Source organism: Oncorhynchus kisutch, linkage group LG22, assembly GCF_002021735.2.
Source record: "Oncorhynchus kisutch isolate 150728-3 linkage group LG22, Okis_V2, whole genome shotgun sequence".
NCBI classification, from domain to species: Eukaryota; Metazoa; Chordata; class Actinopteri; order Salmoniformes; family Salmonidae; genus Oncorhynchus; species Oncorhynchus kisutch.
The window spans coordinates 41,908,096-41,931,054 of record NC_034195.2 but is presented as its reverse complement, the minus strand read 5'-3'; the positions used below and the strand labels follow the sequence as shown (position 1 = coordinate 41,931,054).

General features: G+C 41.1%; 2 protein-coding genes across 6 annotated transcripts in view; one reads left to right on the top strand and one right to left on the bottom strand.

The window, feature by feature from the left end:
* Window positions 1–893: 893 nt before the first annotated feature.
* On the bottom strand, window positions 894–8,608 carry dkk3b (dickkopf WNT signaling pathway inhibitor 3b). 2 transcript variants are annotated; one of them, XM_020456251.2, is made up of 7 exons: window positions 8,320–8,608; window positions 7,770–7,856; window positions 7,505–7,582; window positions 5,038–5,130; window positions 4,518–4,662; window positions 3,679–3,829; window positions 894–1,139 (listed from the first exon to the last, which is right to left on the bottom strand). In XM_020456251.2, exons 1-7 carry the CDS (start codon window positions 8,542–8,544, stop codon window positions 1,115–1,117), a joined length of 804 nt encoding a protein of 267 aa, XP_020311840.1. In that variant the 5' UTR covers window positions 8,545–8,608; the 3' UTR covers window positions 894–1,114. The 2 variants fall into 2 exon arrangements, with proteins under 2 accessions (XP_020311840.1, XP_020311839.1); XM_020456250.2 differs by having other exon boundaries at window positions 7,770–7,895; window positions 8,320–8,582.
* Window positions 8,609–16,486: 7,878 nt separating this feature from the next.
* Window positions 16,487–22,959, top strand: part of mical2b (microtubule associated monooxygenase, calponin and LIM domain containing 2b) — an 88,986-nt gene continuing 82,513 nt past the window's right edge. For 3 of the 4 annotated variants that reach the window (XM_031801640.1, XM_031801639.1, XM_031801641.1), the window contains exon 1: window positions 16,487–16,762. The gene's annotated coding sequence lies outside the window, so the exon portion shown is untranslated. The remainder of the gene's footprint in view (window positions 16,763–22,959) is intronic. The other variant, XR_004204835.1, reaches the window with a different exon arrangement.

Below are 22,959 nucleotides of genomic sequence, written 5' to 3'. Positions count from 1 at the left end.
GGTGGACATTCCTGAAGTCAGCATGCCAATTGCACCTTCCCTCAACCTGAGACGTTGCAAAGGAGAAACGCTCCCTAACAGGGATGTAAACAACTTGACTGTCCTTCCTGTGTTAAAGTAATGGTAATGATTTTGCTTTGCTTATTTGAGCGGTTCTTGCCATAATATGTACTTGGTATTTTACCAAATAGGGCTCTCTTCTGTATACCACCCCAACCTTGCCACAACACCATTGTCTCAAACACATTAAGAAGGAAAGAAATTCCACAAATGAACTTAAGGCACACCTGTTAATTGAAATGCATTCCATGTGACTATATCATGAAGCTGGTTGAAAGAATGCTCAAAGGGTGCAAAGCTGTCAAGGCAAAGGGTGGCTACTTTGAAGAATCTCAAATATATTTTGATTTGTATAACACTTTTGGTTGCTACATGAGTCCATGTGTTATGTCATAGTTTTGATGTATTCACTCTTATTCTACAATGTAGAAAATAGTAAGAAGGAAAAACCCTTGACTGAGTATGTGTCCTAACATTTGACTGGTACTGTATATTCCAGCCCTGATCATACTGGAAACTGAAATTGGGTAGAAGTTTCAATTAGCACCAGAATGTGACGCTTCCCAATGTGTCCTATGACGTGCATGTATGTGTGCAATGCAACTGTTAAACCAGATTAACCTACATACAGAGTCAACAGAATGTTGTATTTCTACCTCAAGCATCACTGTCTGAGTCACAACTAAAGAACAGAGAGGATTCAACATTGAACAGGACATCAGATGCATGTATAATGCTGCCATCTAGTGTGTGTACACACACACACACACACACACACACATATAAATAATAGCATTGCCCTGTAATATAAATAGTAATAGCTGGAGAGTAAATACAAGAAAAAAAAATATTTATTCAAATTACATCATGAGTGCTTTGCTTGGTTAGTTGATGTGGTTGAGAACACATCTGTCAGCCCCATTTTCATCTGGTTCGGCCATTGTCTGTCTAACAATGCCAGACCGATACTAGAGCCCAGTCAGAAGTTTCCAGAAAACACACAACCATGTCTCATCTAAAGGAATTAGTCCTCTTCACTGTATCTGATGGTCACCTAGTTCACACACAGGGATCCGCGTCTGAAAAATAATAATAATAAGTTAGTAAAACCATAGACATTTCAATATAGCTCCCGAGTGGCACAGCGGTCTAAGGCACTGCGTCTCAGTACAAGAGGCATTACTACAGTTCCTGGTTCCATTCCAGGCTGTATCACATTCGGGCATGATTGGGAGTCCCATAGGGCGGCACACAATAGGCCCAGTGTCGTCTGGGTTTGGCCAGGGTAGGCCGTCATTGTAAATAAGAAAATAAGAATTTAAATAAGAATTTGTTCTTAAACCAACTTGCCTAGTTTGATATAACACGTCACGTAAATACGTTTGCTGAAATTCATGTAATGCCTTACAATATTAAATTGTAAAATGGATGGCTATGACATTAGTCAAAGTTGATTCTAATTTGGCTTTGAAATGACTTTTTATGTATTGATCAATGGAGAAATGTTTTTGGGCCACCAAGCCAAAACATTGGCAGTGATAATTTGATCTGTCATAGTGAGTAAAAAAAACCAACAAAAAAAATATTTTATTTCACCAAATTAACAAAAATAGCACGTTCAACTTCAAAACATTTTTTCTCCCCATCTCAAGTTGTAAAACAAAAACTAGTGCCTCCAGCTTAATTAAATAATGAAAACAAATTGCCTGAGATCACTAGGCTGTTTTTATTATTATTTCACTTTTAATCTATATATTTTTTTATTTTTTTATTTTACCCCACTTTTTCAATCTTGTCTCATAACTGCAAATCCCTAAAGGGCTCGGGAGAGGCGAAAATTGAGTTATGCGTCCTCCTAAACATGACCCGCCTAACCGCACTCCTAAACAAGGTAGCCTGCCGCACCAATGTGTTGGAGAAAACACTGTTCAACTGGCAGTCGAGGTCAGCCTGCAGGCACCCGGCTGGCCACAAGGAGTTGCTAGGGCGCGATGAGCTAAGTAAAGCTCCCCAGCTCTCCCCTAACCCGGACGACGCTGGGCCAATTGTGTGACACAGCCCGGGAATGAACCCGGGTCTGTAGTAACGCCTCTAGCACTGCGATGCAGTGCCTTAGTGGCCTCCCGAGTGGTGCAGCGGTCTATTTAAACAACAATATAGTTCCAGTCAAAAGTTGACACACCTACTCATTCAAGGATTTTTCCTTTATTTTTCCTATTTTCTTCATTGTAGAATAATAGTGAAGATATCAAAATCATTCAAATAAACAGATATGGAATCATGTAGTAACAAGAAGAAAAAAAAGTTAAACAAATCGATACGTTTTATATTTGAGATTCTTCAAAGCAACCACCCTTTGCCTTGACAGCTTTGCAAACTTGTGGATTGTGGAGGCCAGGTCATCTGATGCAGCTCTCCATCCTTCTTGGTCAAATAGCCCTGACACAGCCTGGAGGTGCGTGTTGGGTCATTGTCCGGTTGTAAAACAAATGATAGTGGGACTAAGCGCAAACCAGATGGGATGGGGTGTCGCTGCAGAATGCTGGGGTAGCCATGCTGGTTAAGTGTGTCTTGAATTCTAAATAAATCACTGACAGTGTCACCAGCAAAGCACCTCCACAACTTCATGCTTCATAGTGGGAACCACACATGCAAAGATCATCCTTTCACCTACTCAGTGTCTAGCAAAGACACAGCGGTTGGAACCAAACATCTCAAATTTGGACTCAGACGAAAGGACAGATTTCCACTGGTTGAATGTTCATTTCTTGTGTTTCTTGGCCCAAGCAAGTCGCTTCTTTTTGATCCTTTAGTAGTGGTTTCTTTGTAGCAATTTGACCATGGAAGGCCTGATTTACGCAGTCTCCTCTGAACAGCTGATGTTGAGATGTGTCTGTTACTTGAACTCTGAAGCATTTATTTGGGCTGCAATCGGATGTGCAGTTAACTCTAATGAACTTATCCTCTGCAGCAGAGGTAACTCTGGGTCTTCCTTTCCTGTGGCGGTCCTCATGAGAGCCAGTTTCATCATAGTGCTTTCAAAGTGCTTTGAAATTTTCCACATTGACTGACCTTCATGTCTTAAAGTACAAGGCACACCTGTTAATTGAAACGCATTCCAGGTGACTACCTCATGAAGCTGGTTGAGAGAATGCCTAGAGTGTACAAAGCTGTCATCAAAGCAAAGGGTGGCTACTTGAAGAATCTGAAATCTATTTTGATTTGTTTAACACTTTTTTGGTTACTACATGATTCCATATGTGTTATTTCATTGTGTTGATGTATTCACTATTCTACAATGTAGAAAATAGTAAAAATAAGAGAACTCCTGGAATGAGTAGGTGTGTCCAAACTTTTGACTGGTACTGTATATCGATAACTACATGTGAAAATATTTTAAAATGCATTAAAATACATTTCCTAAACATTTAACATATTTTGTGATATGTTTTACATATGTTGGAATGTATTTAAAATGTTTTAAATATATAACATGCATCCTAAATAATGTGGTAAAAATATATTGCAATTGTTTTTCTTTTTTTTTTGTATGGGAAAATCTGACAGACCCATCTGCAACAATCACAGCTATTTTATGAAGATTAGAGATGCTCTCACCCATGGGGTTGGCAGTGGAGTCCACCAGCACAGAGGCAGTATTCCCTCGGTCCCTCCACGTCCCAGGACAGCATGTCCATCAGCAAGTTAGGGTGGCTGTTGCATGCTTCACCCTTATCCGGCCTGGGCTGGCACACTGGGAAGAGCAGCTCTGCAACCACCATGAGAAGGACAGAGAGAGAGAGAGAGAGAGGTGGGGAAGCAGAGGATATATGAACATGGCATTAAGTCAAGGCAAAAGGTGTGGAACTGCAGGAAAATGTATTTTCTCCACTGCCAGGACAACTCATCACAAGAAACAAAATGGCTACCTCTCTGTTTAGCGCAAAAATCACACAGAGCCAACAACTGACCACTTACGCAATGTGGACGTTTACGCTCATTCTTCAAAATAAAGGCCTGAAACTACGTCTAAAGACTGTAGACACCTTAGGGAAGCCACAGAAAAAAGGAATCTGGTTGATATCCCTTTCAATGGGCAATAGGGATGCATAGAAAGACAGGGGTTTCAAAATAAGAGTCACTTCCTGATTAGACTTTTCTCAGGATTTCACCTGCAATATCAGTTCTGTTATACTCAGACAATATTTGTACAGTTTTGGAAACTTTAGTGTTTTCTATCCTAATCTGTCAATTATATGCATATTCTAGAATATGGTCCTGAGAAATAGGCGGTTTACTTTGGGAAAGTTATTTAAAAATAGTGCCTCCTAGCTTCAAGAGGTTTAGAATCATGGGTTCAGGAGAGAAAGAGGACCAGTAAGTAACAAAAAATACTTTAACACAAACAATACCTTGAACAGTTAATTCAATAGATAGGTTTGTGTTTGACCATATACCTTTGAGAACGGCACAGCAGTGTTTTGGCTTACAGTCACTCTGGTACTGACAGATGCTGCCTGCATTGCCCTTGGTGGCATTCTTAGTGCACTGTCCCCACACACACATCTGGTCTGAACAACACTCTTCATCCTTTGTGCAGGTCTAAAAAAAAAAAAACATTAGTAATGGTCATAGTTTTTGTGATTGGAACAAGCTGGGAATCAGAGACATAATCTAGACCAGGGATGGCCCGCAGACCAATTGGAGTGTATTGATGCGGGTACGCAGACCCACAAGCCACTGCTGACCCTCATTAGTAGTTCTGATTTTTTTGTGGCCCCCACCCCCATCAAAGATGCCCATCCCTGATCTAGAACTTCACAAGATCTGGAATATCATCAGAAGTACACAACGAACTTGGGTTCATTGCATTTGTTTACATCCCTTTCGTTTCCATTTCTCAACTCAATGTAAGGCTGAATTTTGACTCAGGATTGGGATGAAAATAAGATGTTAATCCCCCCAAAAAAGACTCACCATATCAACATCTTTGCAGGGGAGGCACTTGGAGCTTACTATCTCATATAGGCAGTAACTGTTCTTACCACAATCTTCATCAAGCATGCATTCCTGGTAAGAGAAATCACATTCAGACAGGACCAACCAGCATCCACATAACACACCCTCCCACACAGGTACACCTATATTCCCTGTTTTATTAACCTGTCCAATTTCCACAACATTTGTTTTCACACAAATGCTTTGCTCATTAAGGGATGTGCATATACCTTTACATTGAGTACAGATGGATTGGATGGCTAAAAATCAAGAAAGTCCAGTTAAATGGTGTTCTTGTTACAGACTGAACACTGGCCCTCCATCGGCCTGAGGAAACAGCTTCTGCCAAAAATCAGTCATCTAAACCTCGTGATTAACTTTATCTCTTCATGCTATGTGGAGTCGGAGAAACTCAGCAGGCTTACAAAAACAACATACTTTGTCAGAGAGCTCCCAAAGTCTGTCAGCCTTGAGCACTTGGCTACTGAGAATGGAGACCTGACGGGTCTGTGGATATGCCTAACACGGTCTTCTCCCACACCTAGCAACATGAGAATACAGCATTTCACTACACAAACAGTACCCGATTCACTTGCCATGAATAAACCTGAACCCTTTATTGTTTCATAACATTGGCTGTGTGTGGTGTGCGCCATCATTACCTAATTATTTCCATTGTGGGAAGTCAAGATGTGAGCATACACAGTGTATTATGATGAACCACATTGAACCACAAAGACATGTACTGTATCAAATAACAGGCAGGATCAAACACACATCCCCGCCTTCCATCTCCATGGCAGCCTGGACTAGTCTAGACAGATGTGGGTTGTGTCACTAACAGCAGTCTGGCAACCATCAACAGTAAGAATTTCCTTCACCCGCGTACCACTCAAATCCATCTCAGCCAACCCCTTAGCTCACATGAAGTAACATTACATATCTAGGATATAGCTTCTTGCTTTATAATGTTCTTATTTCTTGTGTGTTTTTGTTCTACCTTCTGTAATTATTTTGTGATTATTACTGCATTGTTGAGTTTGGAGTTTGCAATGAAGGCATTTCACTGTACTTGTGCACGTGACATTAAAACATAAGAAATATCTCTGCAAAAGCTTCAGTAAAAAAAATGCTTCCCAGTTCACCAGACGGGATAACTCAGTGTTGGGGGACTGGAGGAGACACTGGGGAAGACATGCTGCTCAACAACCCTAATACCCTGTAATTCTGTTGATAAAGCACAGCTGTTTAGGCATCATACTGTGCATAGGGCTGCTCTTCATTTTTCCCAAAGCAGAACATTTTCCCCTCACTAAATATTTAACCAAACGCATCTCTGTGGAGCAGCCCACACAGCAGCAAAATTAAGTAGACACAAGTTTCAAAAAAAGTAAAATGACCCAAGTGCAAGTCATTTGAGGTTTCCAACAGGCTGTTTCCATGCATTTTTTTATGTCTATTAATTCAACCACATTCTGTAATGATGCCAGGAAAGGCAAAAGATCAAAACACTGCCATAAAATCTCCAATGGTGAAACAGCCTGTGGAATAATGGCTTAATATTGGTGTACTCATGTTTTTTAAAAGTGTAAAGTAAATGGCCACCTCTTTAAAATACACTACTCATTATAAAAGACAGACAGACAATCTATTCACAAAGTTGTAAAGTGTTCCTGCAGTAGCTGAGAAATGACTTGGAAAAGAACACTGGTTTGAAACTGGGGCAACAGGATACATTGTTTCAGTCTCAAAACAAACTGTACCCAGTTCCCTCCTTCCTTGCATAATGAGCTGTTCGATGAGGAAAAGGTTAAATAACAAAAGAGCAGAGAAAATAGGCAATGGTAGAACAGCTGGGTTTAAGTTATTCAACAGGCTTCACCTTGGATAGAAAGGCGTCTCTAGGCTCTCTAGTACTCATTTGTTTTAGAGGAATAGCAATCGACTTAATTATTTTCTTGATGCTCCACCTCAATAAACTCACTTAGCTATATCACATAGTATCCAAACAATACATATCATCAGGTTTGGGATCAATTGCACTTCGATTCCAGCATATTCAGGAGATAAAACTTTGACCTAAAAATAATAATATTGAAACATCTAAGGTTTTAATTACCATACACGTCCTCTAGCATGGGGACGAGGTTATGGAGTGTGAGACAGAGAGATCACATCTGTGTAGTCCTCAGTGACTAACTCCGTTTCTTCAACTGTCATACCCTGCTATGGTCTCACCTCATTCCATCTGGCTATTATTCAACATATACAAACATCCTTGTCTGAATAGAATAACTGTCATGGGATTGTTCTGATGATCAGTACCCAGCTGTTTGCAGACTTGGAAGCTGAAACACCTCTTACCTCAAACTGGTTTGCATTAAACTCCTTGCAATCCTTTTTTCAGCACCTAACAAATCAAAAAATATATATAATACAAACTCACATGATCAACTTCGCTCCATTGGCCATTGATCTCGATATGGGTCTGGAAGTGAGTCCCCCCTGTTCTGTTGTCCATTTCCTAGAAGAGAAACCAGATACTTTCCTTGTCAGAAAACCTAAACATTTAATGTCAAAATAACCAACCATTGTTGTCTGATCTCCCTCTAGAATATAAAACATCCAGATAAAATGTACATGTTGATGACTTGTGACATGCATCCACACAATCTTGCATCATTACCTCACCCTGTTTGTAGTGCACCTACCTTGTCAATCCTCTCCGCCATGTAAACAGTGTGGTTCCTGTTGTCCCTATATGTACTGGTCTCATTGTGGTAGTTTGGAAGCAAATCCTGTATATTAAGCAATGATTTGGCACTCTCATTGACCATCTGAGAAAAAGTGATAAACATTCAAATTGTGAGCGCATCTTATTTGTTCCACAGTTCATATCTCTGGTTCTATGATAGACCATGCAACATACAATTTAAATCCTTTCATTTATTAAATAGCACTTAAAGTACAATACAGACATACAGTACATTAATATTTACCAACAACTGATGTGTGTTGGTGGGGGGGGGGGGGGGTGGGGGGGGGGGGAACAGTAGACTACAAGGAAAGCAGGCTACAGGCTATTAATCAGGTATAATAAAAACACACAGCCTGGCTCTATCCATGGCCACAACGTCAAACGTTTCCCTGGAATTAAAAACGTATTGTAAATAGGCTGCTATTAAAAATAATTAAAGGATTGTTGTAAATAGTCTATTGAATTACAGTGTATTATTACATATAGCTGAATGGAACATTTACCTGATCCACAGCCTCCTCCAGTACGTGCTGCGTGTCCTCCATCAACATCTCCACCTCTCGGAACATTTCATTTAGAGTCGCATGACCTCCATTCAAATGGTCCTCGAAACTAACACCAGTTATCGAGATGTCCGGGATGGTCTTCGGGCTCGAGATTCCATTCACTAAACACAAACAAAAAGTAAGCGCTGCAACCTGCATCATCCTCGTGGTGGGACCAGACATACTTGTACCAACAGCATGCAAAGACGCTGACTCACACAAAGTACAGCTGTTTTATTTGGAAACTCAAAAGGGAAAAAAGAAACCGGAAAAAGAATCATGGTATTTTTAACGGGATCTATGGTAAGTATAAAGCCAAAGTTTTGGGATCCAGAATGTATTGTATTATCTAAATGGTTATTGGGATTCTGAGGATTCTGATTCTATTGTTGCTGTTGCTTCTATTGATGGTGATGATAATTAAAAATGTCCCTTAATCAGCACATTTTCTTACCTTAAGTATATTGTCTTTGGATGTTACATGTTTTAACACTAGAATTGACCTATTATTTTGTTCACACTATCACCATACATTCATTATAGGCCCTAGGACAACTATTATGGATTTATATGCTTAAAACACAATAGCATATCACTGGCTAAGTAAATTTACATTTTGGAATAAGCACATTTCTCATATAAAATTTAAAAAAACGTTCTTTATGTGGCATGAAATGCAGAGCGTGAAGTTGACAGAGTTGTCTAATGCTGTGCCGGAAGCGTGACCATATATAGAAAGTATATATGGCGGATTTGCAATAGCACTGTTTGTCCTGTAGATGGGTATGTAGGTCTAATCCTTTTTTCAGACGCATGTAGTCCAGGGACATACGATCAGTCTGATTCCGTGGGAAAATTCAACGAAAACAACACTTTTTTACACAATCAAATGATCTTTGATAGTTATTTGATTATTTATTTTTACAATATGTTTCCATATTTCAAATGTATGGGATCCATAACTCACTTGTAGGTACTCACAGAGGCCCCTAGGGCCATTGGCCCCCTCTTGAAATGGGCTTATCATACATAGCTCATTGATCATATCTAGATTCACTTTGCTGTGTGGCTGCTTTGTCAAACAGAAGCTTTAATATGTTACTCCTCGAACACACTGACAGTGTCATTGCATTTTGGTACACCAGAAGTACATTCATTTCCAATGGAACGCTACATTTACCTTGCACCATTGCGTTGCAGAGGCAGTTGCAGTGAGTTCTCTGTGGTGCATGTGTTGGATTTATCGAACGTATGCATCAAACTGTATGTGTAGATGGCTTGACAGAAATGGTAGCAGAAGATGAATGTTAAACTTTTGTTGCACACATATCCAGATGGTGCTGCGTACCATTTTGTGCAATGACGCTGTAGGTGTGATCAAGACATTTACAAAATAGCCTCCAACACTCTACTCAGCAAACTGGATGTAGTCTATCACAGTGCCATCCGTTTTATCACCAAAGCCCCATATGCTACCCATGATTGTGTGAGAAGGAGAAGTTGATATGTCTCTGGAACTCAAGCCCTCCAAGTGGACAGCTGTCACTGGGCAATAAAACATAATGCAATGTGGAGGAGTGCCCAGCCCTCTTTGAGTGTGTTGTGTTATGTCTTTCCTAATCTCTCATGGGCAGACAAGTAAACATAAATGGTACCGTATATTTAAGCAATAAGGCTGGAGCGGGTGTGGTATATGGCCAATATACCACGGTTAAGGACTGTTCATATGCACGACAGGGCTGTGTCCAACGCAGAGTGAAATATACCACAAACACCTGAGGTACATTATTGCTATTATAAACTGGTTACCAATGTAATTAGAGCAGTAAAAATACATGTTTTGTTGTACCCGTGGTATACGGTTTGATATACCAAGGCTGACAGCCAATCAGCCTTCAGGGCTCAAACCACCCAGTTTATAACTGTCTTTATACTATGGACACTGATAGCTAACTAGCAGAAATAGTTCTGGTGCTTGGATTTTTCGTCCATGGTTATTTGGACAAATCATGATTTCAAACATAGCCACGGGAAGTAGGGGTGCTGCAAAAATCTGAATTAAAAAAATATATTTATAACAACAACAAAAAATTCACAATAGTAGGGCACTGGGCATTTTCTAATATTAGCATACCAATATAGACCGATATACTGTAGATGTATGTAGCACAAGCAAAACAAATGTATGCATCTTTGCTTTGACAAAAAAAGGTAGTTATACTGTATAATTAAGTATCTTGCAGGATTAAATATTTGGAATTGTAAGAGTTGTTGCCCTGTCCCTTTCTCTGCAATTGTCATTCTAATGGGATCCAGAAAAAACAAAACCTGGTCCTCAAACATTTACAGTACCAGCCAAAAGTTTGGACATAAGGGTTTTTCTTTATTTTACTATTTTCTACATTGTAGAATAATAGTGAAGACATCAAAATGATGAAATAACACGTATGGAATCATGTACTGTAGTAACCAAAAAGGTGTTAAACAAATCAAAATATGTTTTGTATTTTAGATTCTTCATAGTAGCCACCCTTTGCACACTCTTGGCATTCTCTCAAACAGCTTCACATGGAATGCATTTCCAACGGTCTTGAAGGGAAGGATTTCCCACATATGCTGAGCACTTGTTGGCTGCTTTTCCTTCACTCTGCGGTCCAACTCATCCCAAACCATCTCAATTGGGTTGAGGTCAGGCGATTGTGGAGGCCAGGTCATATGATGCAGCAATCCATCACTCTCCTTCTTGGTGAAATAGCCCTTACACAGCCTAGAGATGTACAGTGAGGGAAAAAAGTATTTGATCCCCTTCTGATTTTGTACGTTTGCCCACTGACAAAGAAATGATCAGTCTATCATTTTAATGGAAGGTTTATTTGAACAGTGAGAGACAGAATAACAATAAATAAATAATATAAATAAATAAATACAAATATCCAGAAAAACGCATCTCAAAAATCCTATAAATTGATTTGCATTTTAATTAGGGAAATAAGTATTTGACCCCCTCTCAATCAGAAAGATTTCTGGCTCCCAGTCTTTTATACAGGTAACGAGCTGAGATTAGGAGCACACTCTTAAAGGGAGTGCTCCTAATCTCAGTTTGTTACCTGTATAAAAGATACCTGTCCACAGAAGCAATCAATCAATCAGATTCGAAACTCTCCACCATGGCCAAGACCAAAGAGCTCTCCAAGGATGTCAGGGACAAGATTGTAGACCTACACAAGGCTGGAATGGGCTACAAGACCATCGCCAAGCAGCTTGGTGAGAAGGTGACAACAGTTGGTGTGATTATTCGCAAATGGAAGAAACACAAAATAACTGTCAATCTCCCTGGGCCTGGGGCTACATGCAAGATCTCACCTCGTGGAGTGGCAATGATCATGAGAACGGTGAGGAATCAGCCCAGAACTACACGGGAGGATCTTGTCAATGATCTCAAGGCAGCTGGGACCATAGTCACCAAGAAAACAATTGATAACACATTACGCCGTGAAGGACTGAAATCCTGCAGCGCCCGCAAGGTCCCCTTGCTCAAGAAAGAACATATACATGCCCGTCTGAAGTTTGCCAATGAACATCTGAATGATTCAGAGGACGACTGAGTGAAGTGTTGTGGTCAGATGAGACCAAAATGGAGCTCTTTGTCATCAACTCGTCGTGTTTGAAGGAGGAGGAATGCTGCCTATGACTCCAAGAACACCATCCCCACCGTTAAACATGGAGGTGGAAACATTATGCTTTGGGGGTGTTTTTCTGCTAAGGGGACAGGACAACTTCACCCCTTCAAAGGGACGATGGACGGGGCCATGTACCGTCAAATCTTGGGTGAGAACCTCCTTCCCTCTGCCAGGGCATTGAAAATGGGTCGTGGATGGGTATTCCAGCATGACAATGACCCAAAACACACGGCCAAGGCAACAAAGGAGTGGCTCAAGAAAAAGCACATTAAGGTCCTGGAGTGGCCTAGCCAGTCTCCAGACCTTAATCCCATAGAAAATCTGTGGAGGGAGCTGAAGGTTCGAGTTGCCAAACGTCAGCCTCGAAACCTTAATGACTTGGAGAAGATCTGCAAAGAGGAGTGGGACAAAATCCCTCCTGAGATGTGTGCAAACCTGGTGGCCAACTACAAGAAACGTCGGACCTCTGTGATTTCCAACAAGGGTTTTGCCACCAAGTACTAAGTCATGTTTTGCAGAGGGGTCAAATACTTATTTCCTTCATTAAAATGCAAATCAATTTATAACATTTTTGACATGCGTTTTTCTGGATGTTGTTGTTGTTATTCTGTCTCTCACAGTTCAAATAAACCTACCATTAAAATGATAGACTGATCATTTCTTTGTCAGTGGGCAAATGTACAAAATCAGCAGGGGATCAAATACTTTTTTCCCTCACTGTATTTTGGCTTATTGTCAAATCAAATCAAATTTTATTTGTCACATACACATGGTTAGCAGATGTTAATGCGAGCGTAGCGAAATGCTTGTGCTTCTAGTTCCGACAATGCAGTAATAACCAACGTGTAATCTAACCTAACAATTCCACAACTACTACCTTATACACACACAAGTGTAGAGGGATAAAGAATATGTACATAAAGATATATGAATGAGTGATGGTACAGAACGGCATAGGCAAGATGAGGTAGATGGTATCGAATACAGTATATACATATTAGATGTGTAATGTAGGGTATGTAAATGTAACAGTATAACTTTAGTCCGTCCCCTCGCCGGGCTTGAACCAGGGACCCTCTGCACACATCAACAACAGTCACCCATGAAGCCTCGTTACCCATCACTCCACAAAAGCCGCGGCCCTTGCAGAGAAAGGGGACCACTACTTCAAGGTCTCAGAGCAAGTGACGTCACCGATTGAAACCCATGCTTGTTAAGGGTGCCTTGAATTCTAAATAAATCACAGACAGTATCACCAGCAAAACACCCCCACACCATCTCACCTCCTGTGGGAACTACACATGCGGAGATCATCATGTTGCGGTCCTCATGAGAGACAGTTTCATCATAGCGCTTGATGATTTTTGCGACTGCACTTGAAGAAACTTTCAAAGTTCTTGAAATTATCCAGATTGACTGACCTTCATGTCTTAAAGTAATGATGGGCTGTCATTTCTCTTAGCTTATTTCAGCTGTTCTTGCCATAATATGGACTTTGTTCTTTTACCAAATAGGGATCTCTTCTGTATACCACTCCAACCTTGTCACAACATAATCGACTCAAATGCATTAAGAATAAAATCAATTCCACAAATTATCTTTTAAGAAGGCACACCTGTTAATTGAAATGCATTCCAGGTGACTACCTCATGAAGCTGGGTTGAGAGAATGCCTATAGTGTGCAAAGCTGTCATCAAGGCAAAGGATGGCTTCTTTGAAGAATCTCAAATATATTTAGATTTGTTTTTTGGTTACACTTTTTTGGTTACTACATGATTCCATATGTGTTATTTCATTGTTTTGATGTCTTCACTATTATTCTACAATGTAGAAAATAGTAAGAAGAAAGAAAAACCCTTGAATGAGTAGGTGTCCAAACTTTTGACTGGTACTGTATATTCCAGCTCTGATCATACTGAAAACTGAAATTGGGTAGAAATTTCAATTAGCACCAGAATATGTGACCATTCCCAATGGCAATATGTCCTATGTCCACAGATTCTGATATTTCACCCACACCTGTTGCTAACAGGTGTACAAAATTGAGCATACTGCCATGCAATCTCCATAGCCAAAAATTGGCAGTAGAATGTTTTTTGGAGCTCAGTGACATTCAGTGTGGCACTGTCATAGGATGCCACTTTTCCAACAAGTCAGTTCGTCAAATTTCTGCCCTGCTAGAGCTGCTCCGGTCAACTGTAAGTCCTGTTATTGCGAAATGGAAACGTCTAGGAGCAATAACAGCTCAGCTGCTAAGTGGTAGTTCACACAAGCTCACAGAACAGGACCGCTGAGGTGTGTAGCGCATAAAAATAATCTGTCCTCACTACCGAGGCCTAATCTGACTCTGGATGCAACGTCAGCACAAAAACTGTTCATCTCATGGCCGAGCAAACACACACAAGCGTAAGATCACCATGCTTAATGCCAAGCGTCGGCTGGAGTGGTGTAAAGCTCGCCACCATTGGACTCTTTAGCAGTGGAAACGTGTTCTCTGGAGTGATAAATCACGCTTCACCATCTGGCAGTCAAGACGGACAAATCTTGGTTTGGCAGATACCAGGAGAATGCTACCTACTCCGATGCATAGTGCCAACTGTAAAGTTTGATATGGAAGGAATAATGGTCTGGTGCTGTTCCATGGTGTGCTAGGCACCTTAGTTCCAGTAAAGGGAAATCTTAACGCTACAGCATGCAATGACATTCTAGATGATTCTATGCTTCCAACTTTGTGGCAACAGTTGGAGAAGGCCGTTTCCTGTTTCAGCATGACAATGCCCCCATGCATAAAGCGAGGTCCATACAGAAAGGGTTTGTTGAGATCGGTTTGGAAGAACTTGACTGGCCTGCACAGAGACCTGACCTCAACCCCATCGAACACCTTTGGGATGAATTGGACCACCGACTGCGAGCCAGGTCTAATCGCTCAACATCATTTCCCAATATTCTTGTGGCTGAATAGAAGTAAGTCCCTGCAGAAATGTTCCAACATCTATTGGAAAGCCTTCCCAGAAGAGTGGAGGCTGTTATAGCAGCAAAGGGGGATCAACTCCTTATTAATGCTCAAGATTTTGGAAAGAGATGTTCAACATGGCAGTGTTGCCATTATTTATTTAAAAAAATCTTTACAATGCCAAAATAAACATGGCTCCAACCCCCGTGTCACACACTCACAAACTGAAATCATGTGTTCGTTCTACAATCAATTACTGAGCGGTAGACTCAAATATCGCATTATTTTGTATATAGGCAAACATGCAGTTGCTTCCTGTTTCAGTCATGTCTTTGGTCACATTCTTGTGGGGTGGGTCCTACAAAAATGCCCTAATGATTAGTTGACAATAGAGCCTTCCACGATGCAGGCAGGATGAAGTTGGCGAAGAGCAACTGCAGAAACTTGCAGTCAAAACTTCATGACCTTTGGTCATATGATTTCTTTAAACATCATGCAGTCAGACATGTAGACACAAGTTAGATAACAAAAAAATCCAACACACTTTATTAAAAGGCATTGGTCACCGATTTTTTTATCTTTTTTTAATTGAACCTTTATTTAACTAGGCAAGTCAGTAAATAGCAAATTCTTATTTACAATGACGGCCTCACCTGGACGACGCTGGGACAATTGTGCGCCGCCCTATGGGACTCCCAATCACGCCCGGATGTGATGCCTTGAGCATCTGTTGGGGGTGTTCCCCTGCGCAGACGTTGCATGCATCAACCAATGGTTGCGTGCCATGTCATCTACTGTGCTACCATTTAGACAAAAGTAAAAAAAAATCTAAACGCAATTGCTAAAATTCTTAAAAGTTAACTGTGTAAAAATAAAACAGTTTGTGTCCCTTGGCAATTCTACAGTCTATATTGGAAAAAGTTGCTGACAGTTGGTCCCAGGACTCGTCTGGCAATAATACTGCGTTCAAAACCAAGTGGGATGGTGTAAATTACCAGTTGTGAAGTCGTAAATACCAGTTGGAGGCATTCAGGCATTCGTTGAGAAACAAAGATTGGCTAATGGCCAACAAGCTGCATCAACGATAAACTAAACATACAGCTATCATCCTGGAAACAAAGTATAGTGTTAAAAAAACATGTTAATACATAGCTTTTTATAAATAGTGTTTTGTTGTTACATTCAACTTCCGAAATGCCGTTATCGAGGTAATTTCAATAGTAGGTGACGTCAGAGGTCAGCATGTCAGAGAAGTCGTAGCTCAGTGATGATTGACGAGTTTCACACTAGTAATTATGAGTTGGAAGGGCGGTCAAGTAGATTTTACCCAGTCGTATGTAGACCGTCATTGTAAATAAGAATTTATTCTTAACTGACATGCCTAGTTAAATACAGGTTAAATAAAAACGTATTTTAAAAAAATTCGGTAAATACCACCTTCCCATTTGGTTTGAATGATGCATTCATTTACGCTTACGTTTCCCCCAAGTACAGATTCCCATTGGACGCTATTACACTGAAGTACCGCCCTTTAAAGATTTGTTGGGCATTATCAAATAGTCATTGGACATTATCTACAGCTCCCATTTGAAGGCTACAACTTGAGTACATTTCAGTAGTCAACAGACTGAGCTAGAAGTTGGATACCTTGTTGTTAATTGCTCGGTGGACATTTGTAACGCTTGGAGGAAAGTGTATTCTGGATAAAGCAAGGCGTCTTTATTGGGACAGCTGTCATTTTAAAGTTAGTTTCAATTCACACACAGATGTAAGTGACTGACAGCTTCTTTCTCATTTCAGCGTGAATGTAGACTACCTCTGTCCGAATAACTGGAATGTTATCTAAAATTCCGTTGTATTCTGGTGAGCTTTTAACACTAAACAAATTGCCTGTATATTCTATTCCATTTTAGCTCGTATTATTTCTGTTCAACGTGTGCCACTAAAATATTTATACATTTCTTTAAGAGATGCTATCGGGTTCTGAATACGGTATAATCGTGTTTGGTTACACCGTCCAAGTTGAAAAACATCATGCTCCATATTTTACAACCCTGCACTGTTGGAAAGTCAAGTGTGTTTATATGGTACATATCAGATTATTTGAGACAATTTTAACGATTCAAAAAGCCTTTTAGTCATCAATTTGCTTTGAAAAACGTATTCAACTGGCTGTAGAAATTAATGTACGCAATTATCAAGTTGTTCACGCTGTAACCAAGGCTGTCTGTCTTGAGGGATGACTTTGGCTCTGTCTGATTTAAATACTAGTATTTGATTGTTAGGGAAATGGTGGCTGGATTGGCCCACCTCCCATCAACAGATCGGAGGTGAGTGGAGCAGGTGCCTCTGGTCCTGTGACCTGTCATAGAATTCAGATCGATTTAACAAACTACGCCTAAACTCAGTCAGAAAGAAGTTAGTTACTTTGTCCTTTTCAGGTCATTATGAGCCGTTTGTGTTCATTCATGTGAATGCACATTTTGCAAGGGTGTTCAATTTGGGTGAGGTTTCAGTTCAGCAATGTACAGGTAACTGCCAAAATAAACACCAACTTAGTGTCTTAATAGGGCCTGGGCCACCACGAGCCAGAACCGCTTCAATGCACCTTGGCATAGATTCTACAAGTGTCTGGAACTCTATTGGCGGGATGTGATACCTTTTTCTTCCAAGCTAAACTCCATCATTTGATGTTTTGTTGATGTGGTGGAAAACGCTGTCTCGGGTGCCACTCCTGAATCTCCCATATGTTTTCAATTGGGTTGAGATCTGGTAACTGAGATGGCCTTGGCATATGTTTCACATAATATTATCATGCTCATCTAACCATTCAGTGACCACTCGTGCCCTGTGGATGGAGGCATTGGCATCCTATGGGGACATTGCCATGGTAGCCAAAATTATGTCCTGCCCAACATTTTTGTACATGATCAAATTGTATTTGTCACATACACATGGTTAGCAATGTTAATGCGAGTGTAGTGAAATGCTTGTGCTTCTAGTTCTGACAATGCAGTAATAACCAACAAGTAATCTAACCTAACAATTCACAACAACTACCTTATACAAGTGTAAAGGGATCAAGAATATGTACATAAAGATATATGAATGAGTGATGATAAAGAACGGCATAGGCAAGATGTAGTAGATGGTATAGAGTACAGTATATACATATAAGAGTAATGAGGGTATGTAAACATTTATATTAAGTGGCATTGTTTAAAGTGGCTAGTGATACATCAATTTTTCCCATATTAAAGTGTCTAGAGATGAGTCCGTATGTTGGCAGCAGCCACTCAATGTTAGTGATGGCTGTTTAACAGTCTGATGGCCTTGAGATAGAAGCTGTTTTTCAGTCTCTCGGACCCTGCTTTGATGAACCTGTACTGACCTCGCCTTCTGGATGATAGCTGGGTGAACAGGCAGTGGCTCGGGTGGTTGTTGTCCTTGATGAACTTTGACCTTCCTGTGACATTGGGTGGTGTAGGTGAACTGGAGGGTAGGTAGTTTGCCCCCGGTGATGCGTTGTGCAGACCTCACTACCCTCTGGAGAGCCTTACGGTTGTTGGCGGAGCAGTTGCCATACCAGGCGGTGATACAGCCCGACAGGATGGGATGCTCTCGATTGCGCATCTGTAAAAGTTTGTGAGTGCTTTTGGTGACAAGCCAAATTTCTTCAGCCTCCTGAGGTTGAAGAGGCGCTGTTGCCCCTACTTCACCACGCTGTCTGTGTGGGTGGACCAATTCAGTTTGTCCGTGATGTGTACGCCAAGGAACTTACTACCCTCTCCACTACTGTCCCGTCGATGTGGATAGGGGGGTGCTCCCTCTGCTCTTTCCTGAAGTCCACAATCCTCTCCTTTTGTTGACGTTGAGTAAGACGTTATTTTCCTGACACCACACTCCGAGAGCCCTCACCTCCTCCCTGTAGGCCGTCTCGTCGTTGTTGGTAATCAAGTCTACCACTGTAGTGTCGTCTGCAGACTTGATGATTGAGTTGGAGGTGTGCATGGCCACGCAGTCGTGGGTGAACTGGGAGTACAGGAGAGGGCTCAGAACGCACCCTTGTGGGGCCCCAGTGTTGAGGATCAGTGGGGTGGAGATGTTGTCAGGAAGTCCAGTATCCAGTTGCACAGGGCGGGGTCGAGACCCAGGGTCTCAAGCTTAATGATGAGTTTGGAGGGTACTATGGTGTTAAATGCTGAGCTGTAGTCGATGAACAGCATTCTCACATAGGTATTCCTCTTGTCCAGATGGGTTAGGGCATTGTGGTTGCGATTGCGTCGTCTGTGGACTTATTGGGGCGATAAGCAAATTGGAGTGGGTCTAGGGTGTCGGGTAGGGTGGAGATGATATGGTCCTTGACTAGTCTCTCAAAGCACTTCATGATGACTGAATTGAGTGCTACGGGGCGGTAGTCGTTTAGTTCAGTTACCTTAGCTTTCTTGGAAACAGGAACAATGGTGGCCCTCTTGAAGCATGTGGGAACAGCAGACTGGGATAAAGATTGATTGAATATGTCCGTAAACACACCAGCCAGCTGGTCTGCGCATGCTCTGAGGACGCGGCTGGGGATGCCGTCTGGGCCTGCAGCCTTGCGAGGGTTAACACGTTCAAATGTTTTACTCTCGTCGGCTGCAGGGAAGGAGAGTCCACAGGTTTTGTTAGCGGGCCGTGTCAATGGCACTGTATTGTCCTCAAAGCGAGCAATGAAGTTGTTTAGTCTGTCTGGGAGCAAGACATCCTGGTCCTCGACGGGGCTGGTTTTCTTTTTGTAATCCGTGATTGACTGTAGACCCTGCCACATACCTCTTGTGTCTGAGCCGTTGAATTGAGATTCTACTTTGTCTCTATACTGACGCTTAGCTTGTTTGATTGCCTTGCGGAGACAATAGCTACACTGTTTGTATTCGGTCATGTTTCCGGTCACCTTGCCCTGGTTAAAAGCAGTGGTTCGCTCTTTCAGTTTCCTGCGAATGCTGCCATCAATCCACGGTTTCTGGTTTGGGAATGTTTTAATAGTTGCTGTGGGTACGACATCGCCAATGCACTTGCTAATTTACTCGCTCACCATAAGCCTGATCGGATGTTAAGCGCTTCATCAACTCAGGAACCACACCTGTGTGGAAACACTTGCTTTCGATGTACTTTGTATCGCTCATCTACACAAGTGTACCCATTATTTTGTAAAATATCTGTATATTGGTCTTGTCGGAACTGAAAAGCCCATTTCAAAACATGCGTTCTGTAAATGACCACTAGAAAAACAATTGGCACAAGGAGCTTAAAGGTGCCATATGCAGAAATGGCTGTCAATTCCTGGATGCTAAAATGTATCTAGTTTGACAAAACAAGCAGTGAGAACGTTTCTTTAACCAAAAATATTGTATTTTCAGCTGTTTGAAGCTGGTGAACAAAAGTAAGATGCCAAAATAATGCTTAATAACAGAAAGCATAGAAATTAAACAGATCTACCACTTAGACTTGCTTTCAATGTGAATGACAAATCTGTAAATCACATTTCTATGTGAATTTGGTGGGTTGCCCATAAAGTTGCGTATTGCAGCTTTAAGTATGAGTGAAAGGTCTTTAGACAAATCCCTACCAAATGGTTATTTTCCTCGGACTATTACCAACTTAAAGGTGTGTTGATACATCTTTGCACTACTTATTCATTTTATAGAGGCTAGAATTGAAAGTGTGAAACATTATATGAATGTATTTGTCACATTTCCTGGGAACATGGCTGTTTGTTAAAAACCCTGGCTCTGGCTGCACCAATATGCCCCATGTTTACCAAGTCCCTGGCTGTCGTTCCTGTCAACGTGACTTTAATCCTAAACCCTCTCAATGGCCAAAGCATTTTTCTATAAGGACCTCAATCCCATTGTTATGGTCGTGACGTTAATCTTTTAGCTTTTGATGTGAGCTTTTCATCATCTCGCCCTTGTTGCCCATGTAAAAAACAGTTACCCAAGCTCTGTCACTACTAGAGTAAGTCAGACTTATAAGGTCTGGGCCTGCATATCAGCCCAGAGGCAGGACAAAAATACATCAGGAGCTCGTGGTGTCACTCACGAACCGGATGGGTTTCCGTCAGATGATTTGAGGCCAATCTATTCTCTGTGAAGTTTGACTGAGACAGAAGCATGTGAGCGGGAGACAGACTTTTCCTTTTATACTATTATCACTGTGATTGCTTGTGTTTTTATTGGGTGACTTTTGTAGGATTGTATTTTACAAAGCACTGCATTATGCTCTTATTACTCCAGATATGATTGGCTTCCACCCTGAGTCTATTCCCTTATCTACCTGCTTATTGACACCTGAGCTTGCAGTCTCGGTCAGGTTCTCAGTCAGTTTACACTTCTGTTACTTTGGTCTATCATTGGTATGTGTGAATACACTGCAGGGCTCTTTGATGCAGTTTTAATAATGCAATAGATCTATCGTTGAGGTAATTGATGTTTGTTGAAATATGTATATATTGTGGTGTGTTGAAGGTACAGTGATGGTGAAGTTTTGGCATGTGGTCAATTAGAAAAGGAAATCTAAGGAAGAACTGGGCAAATGCCAAAGTTGGTAACCGAATAACACGGAGGTAATTCTACTGTCATTCTGTTACCGAACTTTGCATCTGCACAGTTTTTCCAGTAAATGTTTTTATTTAATTTACTGTGTAAATTGTTTGAAGTAGTCATTGTGCATAGTTGTATGGTTTATTACATTTTTATATATTTTTTTCTTAAATGGGGGAAAATCTGAGTCTCAGCCTAATTTCGTTACTGTGGAATTGCCATTATCTGAAAGCAAGAATTCCTTCCTGGATGTCTTTGCACTGTGCAGTAATTACCAGTATAATTGGTCCTTCTCTACCAGCCCTCACACTATTTCTCCCTTCACATATATTTCATTTTCCACCCTAGCGGTTGGTAGCGGTCTTAAGCACCTGTTAACGCTTTGCTTTATTACATGAATGTGTGTCTATTACAATAAAAGTCAATTTTATACTTGAGCCGAAAATGTGGTCGGAGTCTTCGTATGGAAGGTGTGACGCAATTGCGAAGCTCTCGAGGGCAAATTGAGCTCCGCACTGCTCAAACTTTGTAAAAATGCGGAGGGCTAAGTGTAGCTCTGCATTAACATGTTTGGTTGACGGTAGGTGGGGGCGGAAGGTCCTATATAAACTCAATTCCTTCACAACAGCTCAGTGAAGTATAAATGCCTTGACTTCTGCAGAGGCCATAATCGCATTAAATGCTGCATGGCCACTGCAGATGTGGTATTGACCATGTCGTCTTTAAGCCAAGGGAATAGCAAGTATGTGATTGCTGGATCGCTAGTTTATAGCTTATCCTGCCAAGGATGGGTGTGGGTGTTTATCTGGTTTGATGTGCATAGATTTGGTCTCTCGATGGTACTCCAGAGATGTCATTACGGCCTGTGTGGTAATGGCATGACCTACATACCCCCGGTCATTAAGGCTAACATATGAAACCGTCCATTGGGCAGACGGACTGGAGTTCATGTCAAGTAGGACGTTTTATATGATGTGGAATCTGTAGTAAATGCTAATAAACTAGGAGTATGACTATATTGAATCTATGTTTGAATGTTATTTGACTTCATAGATATGACTGGAATGCTCTTTTTCAAGTTAGCTTATATCCCCAATGGAGGAAAGAAACAACTGACCTGACTAATATAATTATATTTCATAAAGGGCATTCTCTGTTTGTTCTTTCTCCATTACAAATTATCCTGTCTATCCTGCAGCAGGTCCATATTTCATATCTCTGACATTCCTCCAGGGGATGTTTCCTGCCTGGGCGGAAACTGAGTGTGCTGGAGTTACTTAGCATCATATTAAAACCTGCATGTCACCAGCCAACCACTTTGAATTCCCTTTCACCACACCACCACTCTGACACGCCTAAATGCTTTGTGTGAGACTTGGGATTTTCC

Bases quoted from the DNA above. Each gene is read 5' to 3' on its own strand.
- dkk3b (XM_020456250.2), bottom strand. From the start codon at position 8,544: ATGTCTGGTCCCACCACGAGGATGATGCAGGTTGCAGCGCTTACTTTT. The intron at 4,663-5,037 runs GTGAGTCTTTTT...TTTTTTTTTTAG, and splicing joins CCTGCAAAGATGTTGATATG to ACCTGCACAAAGGATGAAGA. The intron at 1,140-3,678 runs GTGAGAGCATCT...ATTATTTTTCAG, and splicing joins CTCCACTGCCAACCCCATGG to ACGCGGATCCCTGTGTGTGA.